The sequence below is a fragment of the Chanos chanos genome, chromosome 9 (genome assembly GCF_902362185.1).
Source record: "Chanos chanos chromosome 9, fChaCha1.1, whole genome shotgun sequence".
NCBI classification, from domain to species: Eukaryota; Metazoa; Chordata; class Actinopteri; order Gonorynchiformes; family Chanidae; genus Chanos; species Chanos chanos.
The window spans coordinates 10,818,457-10,825,471 of record NC_044503.1 but is presented as its reverse complement, the minus strand read 5'-3'; the positions used below and the strand labels follow the sequence as shown (position 1 = coordinate 10,825,471).

General features: G+C 49.9%; 1 protein-coding gene across 1 annotated transcript in view; it reads left to right on the top strand.

Moving 5' to 3' along the window:
- Nucleotides 1-1,082: 1,082 nt before the first annotated feature.
- celsr3 (cadherin, EGF LAG seven-pass G-type receptor 3) overlaps nt 1,083-7,015 on the top strand; it is a 37,299-nt gene continuing 31,366 nt past the window's right edge. Inside the window, exons 1-2 of the mRNA XM_030785171.1 lie at nt 1,083-1,932; nt 2,413-6,402. Of these exons, the coding sequence (XP_030641031.1) occupies nt 1,083-1,932; nt 2,413-6,402 (4,840 nt within the window). The remainder of the gene's footprint in view (nt 1,933-2,412; nt 6,403-7,015) is intronic.

Below are 7,015 nucleotides of genomic sequence, written 5' to 3'. Positions count from 1 at the left end.
GACACAGATTGGTTTTTGTAAGGCGCAGGTCTATTTCTGAAAAAGAGTGCCGTCTCACCCGCCACGCTGGGGGAAGATTTACAGCACTGAAATTCGCTCGCAATGTAATTTGAAAAAAAAAGGAGAATCCTACTTTTAAATAGGATTGACGAGACGGAGGTGGCTCTGCCACAGAAGTAATTTCTCTAAAAAGTGGTAGATGAAAAAGTAGCTTATAGTGGTCGCTACTAACAGCATGGAATAAAAAAAATAATTACACTGAGGAAATTGTTCTCTGGACAGGGCATGACGTCACAGATGGACACTGATTCACCGAGGGCGTTTTCTGTTAAGAATAGCTTTTGCCACCTCGAAGTGCACAAGGATGTGAAATCAAAATGGAAACAAAACCAAATATGCAGGCAATGAATGTCAATTTAAGATGCCAGTTAAGTACTCCTTGTTTAATATTCATAATTTCAATTTAATATTAGACCTTTTATGATGAAAAATTCAACGAGGAAGCCTTTATCACGCCCCAACCTGCAGGAAAGCATGTCATCAAAGGAAAACATTGTCGAATGTCTGTATTTCATTTACCATTAAAAAGCAAACACAGATAGCATTATTTGTTCATTAATAGGGGCTTTCCAGTTGTGGATATGGCGGCTGCGGGTGGTGAAACAGTCCTGCGCACGTTGGAATGAACCATTCTCCTTTCCTCTGAGCCAGAGAGAGAGAGAGAGAGAGAGAGAGAGAGAGAGGGAGGAGGGAAGATAGCAGGGAACGAGGGGGAGGATGGATAGTAGCACCGGGGTCTGCTGAGAGCCATGTTGGATATGAATGAGAGCGGGAGATGCTGCGCCCCTAACGCTGCCAGCACGAGTTCTACCGGACACCGAGAGTAAATGCGAGCTTCCCGGGATCACCGAGAGACCGGGGAGCACGGAGGAAGGAGTCGGGCGGTGGCGGATGAGCTGGCAACATAGCCGGCGACCAGAGAGAGAGAGAGAGAGAGACATACTCGATCAGAGTGAAAGAGAGCGAGACAGAGAGAGGGGGTGAGAGGGAGAAAGGGGGAGAGAAAGGATCTCACCAGACTAATGGCTGCACTGCTACTGGGCTCTAGCTTGTTCTCGCCGTTGCTGCTACACCTGCTCATCAGCTCTTTGTTCACCGTCATCCTGGGCAGGGCAGCGGGGCCCTGCCGCTGGACCCCGCGCACACACCCTGCCCCCGGAGACAGCGAGAGAGTCGGCCAGCCCGGTGGAACTGGAGTCTTGGCTCAGGGCAGTTTGGATATAAACCCTGAATGGACATTACCTTTACTGAGTTCACGGTCAGAATGTTTCATCTGTGGATCCCGTTTCCAGTATGGGGTGCTTGGAAAGCCTCTGGACCCGGCATTACCGGAAAACCGGGCTGCTCAAATATCTACTTCAGTACCGGAGCCAGTTGCTGGACACTGTCATTTTCACCCAGTTAGTAGATGCGGCGCCGGTGGAAAGAGGGGCGTTGTTTCCCATTTTTTTGCCTCTCTGGTTCACAACGGCAAAAAGCGGTCCGTACAAAGGACTAGAGCATGCTCACGGCTGACACCTTGTCTACTGTGCGCCACAGGGAGGGTCTTTGTACTAGGCGAGCGTCGGGGACCGAAATGCTTGGGTTCTGACTCGCAATTTTGTGACGGGATACCAGCAAGAGAGAAAACTGGACCCAACCGAAATAACCATGCAACTACACAAGGGTTTATTGCCACTAGGAGACCGACTCGTCTGCTGTCTAAGGACCACTGTCATTTTAATTTGGACCACAACAGCTTGGACGCCGATAATTTGGACAAAAGTAAAACTGACTGTCCTCTTTCAGGCCTTCTCGCTGTTATCGATCCTACGAGAGAGGGTTGCAATCGCTTCTGTATGGGCATCGAGCGCACTGGGAGTAGCTGGGAGTGTGAGCCCTACCCACAGCAACACCTTTCCACTGAGTTACAAGGCAGCGCGAGCAGCTGTCTCGAGTCTCATCACATTACAGAAGACGCTATCGCACGCGCAGTCAATTTAGAAAGATGCACAAACCGATCCGACAACAACTGGTTCTGTGTTTCCACAATTATGCATGATGTGGGTATAGATGCAACAGTTTTCGAGAGAAAAGCTGAAGACTACAGAAAAAGTACTTTCCCTCATTACATCATTACTACCTTAGAGTTAAACAATAAATTATTGGATGTAGGAGAAAATTTAACCGCGTGGTTTACTAAGCGTGATCAGCATGTGAACCAGAGCACACATTCCTTTAGAGACAGTAAAAAGTTTACATGGAAGTGTTCGCTGAAGTCCTTGTTTGAACCCAGTTGTCCTGAGTCACGGTGGGTGACAGAACAGAGAGGATATGCAGCTGCTCTCACGACTCCTGGGGGACATTTGTCAGACAGTGTTTCAAACCAGCGAATCTCTACCACTACGAGAGTCAAAGAGAGCAAATGTTGCTACCAGGGCATCTCCGGGAAAACAGAAATTAATTATCATGTCACTGCTGACATCATGACCGTTTCCTCTGATTCGATTCCTAAAGATATATATGAGCCTGACTCAACTGTTACCGTAACTTCTTCTGATGACAGCGATACATTCGTCGAACTAAACTTTACTAAACACTCAAGTGACTCACACCACGACCTGAGAGCTATTGGCCTCTGGGCCGGGGGTGCCGACGGCGCAGGGGGAAAGTCAGCACCGCGATCTCACTGGACAGCTCCAGTGGCAATCAGTTTCACCCAGATACCCCTAGAACCGGCTGATGATTCGAGAATTTCTTCTGAGGGCGTATTTCTGATGAATACAAACAACAATAACAACAAAAACGACAATCCGCATCACAGTCACAAAGGCGGCAAAGACGACAATGACAGCGATGTCGGAAATATCCAAATGAAAACAGAGAATGACAACGTCAGTCTGACACAGAACTTGAGCTCGTCTGAACCTTGCGTGCAATCACAGCGTGGCTCGGTTTTGGTTGAAGACTTGCACGCGACGTGTGTTGACAGCAGCACTGGTGACAGCTTAACCGCCGACGGGGGAGCCACGCGCTCGCAATTAAAATCCGGTAAACTGGAGTCATTACAAGCTGAGGGTGTCAGTCAGTTGGAGGAGCAGCTGGGGGCCGTGGCAGAGAAATGGGGGATGGAGGAAAAAATGGACAGAGAGGTGGACAAGGAAGAAGGGGGGAAGGGTGACAGACAGGATGCAAGGGGAAAAAGGGAGGAAGCAGAAGTGTGGATCAGTGTGGAGAACAAAAAAGAAGATGTGACTCGGGAGGGTACAGTTTTACTAGGGAGAGGTCAAAGCAGTGGCGCCTCATACGGCAACAGGGGGGAGCAAGAAAAGAGAGGGGCAAAAGAGGGGGAGGAACAGGGAATTGAGAACAAAGAGTGGCAGAAATATGAAGAGACACAGAAAGAAAAAGATGAGTTTGTAGACCAAGGAAATTTAGAATGGCAAGAAATAAGTCAGATGGGTGGAGATAGCTATGAGGGAAGAGTGGTGGATGTAAATGAGGGTAAAAATAAAGAGGAGGTGTACAGCGAAGGGAAAACAGACATCCCAGCTATGGGTCGCTCTCGCCGAGCAGCCAATCGGCACCCCCACTTTCCTCAGTACAACTACCAGGTCCAGGTTGCAGAGAATCAGCCTCCAGGCACATCAGTCATAGCAATGTCCGCAGAAGACCCAGACGCAGGAGAGGCAGGCAGGCTCACCTACAGCATAGCTCCCCTAATGAACAGCCGTTCCTTGGATTACTTCCATATTGACCCTATCACTGGCCTACTAACCACCACCCACATCCTTGACCGTGAACACATGGATCTGCATTACTTCCGCGTCACGGCAACAGATCATGGTTCCCCCCGACTCTCTGGGACCACAATGGTAACTATCACAGTTTCAGATCGTAACGATCACTCCCCTGTGTTTGAGCAGACAGAATATCGTGAAACGATACGTGAGAATGTAGAAGAGGGCTATCCCATTCTGCAGCTACGTGCCACTGATCTTGATGCCCCATCTAATGCTAACATCCGCTACCGTTTCATCGGCGAGGGTGCGGCTGCAGCGCGCGCTGCTTTTGAGATCGACCCCCGGTCAGGCCTTATCACAACACGTGGTGTTGTCGACAGGGAAACAAACGAACGTTATACACTACAGGTGGAAGCCAGTGATCAAGGAAGAGAGCCTGGACCTCGCTCAGCTTCTGTTAATGTTCACATAACCGTCCTGGATGAGAACGACAACGTGCCACAGTTCGGCCAGAAGCGTTACGTGGTGGCGGTAAGGGAAGACGTACGACCGCACTCCGAGATCCTGCGAGTCAGTGCATCTGACGCAGACAAAGATGGAAATGCTGCTGTGCATTACAACATTATCAGTGGGAACAGCCGTGGGCAGTTTGCCATTGACAGCATAACAGGAGAAGTTCAGGTGGTGGCACCACTGGACTTTGAGTCAGAACGGGAGTACACGTTGCGTCTGCGAGCCCAGGACAATGGCCGCCCGCCTCTTTCTAACAACACGGGAATTGTGAGCGTCCAGGTCACTGATGTCAATGACAACCCACCAATATTCGTATCCACACCATTCCAGGCCACAGTGCTGGAGAGCGCCCCCATTGGTCACTCCATCCTACACATCCAGGCTATTGACACGGATTCTGGCGATAATGCCCGGCTGGAGTACCGTTTAACAGGAACTGGTTCTGACACACCCTTTGTGATCAATGCAGCCACTGGCTGGGTTACAGTGAGCTCAGAGCTAGACCGTGAGTCGGTAGAACACTACTTCTTTGGTGTGGAGGCACGAGATTATGGAGCTCCTCCTCTTTCTGCCACAGCAAGTGTTACAATTACAGTCATGGATGTTAATGATAATCGTCCAGAGTTCCTGCAAAAAGAATACTATGTGCGTCTGAATGAGGACGCTGCAGTTGGGACTAGCGTTGTCAGCGTAACAGCGGTTGACCGTGACGTCAACAGTGCTGTCACTTACCAGATAACCGGCGGCAACACGCGTAACCGATTTGCTATTAGTACAGCTGGAGGGGCAGGGCTTCTGTCATTGGCATTGCCACTGGACTATAAGCAGGAGCGTCGTTATGTGCTAACCGTAACGGCCTCAGACCGAACACTTCATGACACCTGTCAGGTACACATCAATATTACGGATGCTAACACCCACCGGCCAGTATTCCAGAGCGCCCATTACTCAGTTAGCATAAACGAGGATCGTCCTCCTGGTAGCACGGTAGTGGTCATCAGCGCCTCAGATGAGGACGTTGGAGAGAATGCACGCATCACCTACTTCTTGGAAGACAACATCCCACAGTTTCGCATTGACCCAGCGAGCGGCGCGATCACGCTCCAGGCCGAGTTGGACTACGAGGACCAGATGACGTACACACTCGCCATCACAGCTCGAGACAACGGAATCCCACAGAAATCTGACACCACGTACGTGGAGGTGAACGTCAATGACGTCAACGATAATGCGCCGCAGTTTCTCAGCCCACGGTATCAGGGTGGAGTCAGTGAAGATGCCCCACCTTTCACAAGCGTTCTGCAGATATCAGCCACCGACCGTGACGCCCATGCCAACGGCCGTGTGCAGTACACCTTCCAGAATGGAGAGGATGGGGACGGTGACTTCACTATTGAGCCCACCTCTGGAATAGTCCGAACTGTTCGCCGCCTAGACCGTGAAAGCGTTCCGTTCTATGAACTAACTGCGTTTGCGGTAGATCGGGGAGTCCCTCCTCAGAGAACACCTGTACACATCCAGGTCAGCGTGATGGATGTCAACGATAATGCCCCAGTGTTCCCAGCTGACGATTTTGAAGTTCTGGTCAAAGAGAACAGCGCTGTTGGTTCAGTTGTCGCACAAATAACCGCCACTGATCCAGACGAGGGAGCCAATGCACAGATCATGTACCAAATTGTTGAAGGCAACATTCCAGAGATCTTCCAGATGGACATCTTTTCTGGTGAGCTCACCTCACTCATTGACTTAGACTACGAGACACGCTCTGAGTACGTGATTGTGGTCCAGGCCACCTCCGCCCCGCTGGTTAGCCGAGCTACAGTGAGGATCCGGCTCTTAGACCAGAATGATAATGGGCCTCAGATGAAGGACTTCCAGATCATCTTCAATAACTTTGTGTCAAATCGCTCCAACACTTTCCCGAGTGGAGTCATTGGACGTGTGCCGGCCCATGATCCCGACGTGTCGGATCGACTCTACTACACTATTGACCGTGGCAACGAGCTCCATCTACTGCTACTTAACCACACCAGTGGAGAGATCCGGCTTAGCCGCAAACTGGACAACAACCGCCCGCTGGTCGCCCCAATGCTCATCACTGTCACTGGTAAGACTGGGAAATCTGGGAGGGAGAGAGTGTAAGGGTATGGGAATGGAAGTGGCTGGAGAGGAGAGGAAAATTGACTGAGGGTAGAGGCCTATTAAGGTCAGAAGGATCAAGTCAAATCAGGTCAGCTTAGTTTGCTTAAACCTTTTTGCAGCGTAATTGTCAAAGAGCACTTCTACGGCCAGTCTCTTAGGGCGAGGCTCAGGGCAGTGGTGTCAGCCTCCATTAGAGAGAGATGGACAAAGAATAGAAAGACTCTATACCAACCTCTCTCTCTCTTTCTGTGCAGCCCTCTTTAATGGAGACCTGACATTTGAGTGGCAGCCCACCCTCTTCCCCGTTTAAGAATCATTGAGAATCACATTAAGTAATCATGGTGCTTCGTTCCATCAGTGAGCGAGAGGTTAAAACTGGACAACGTTACAGCAGTGTTGTGGCTGGACTGATTGATATGGTTATTGTTTATCAGTGATGTTATTTTAAAGGCATTGATCGGAAATACAAGACAAAAGCTGAGACTGAAGTGATAAGACTAATAGTGATGTTAGCCATTCTAGCCATAATGGAGAACATTGGAGCTGGCTGAGGCATTCAATGGTGAGCAAATTCCTGG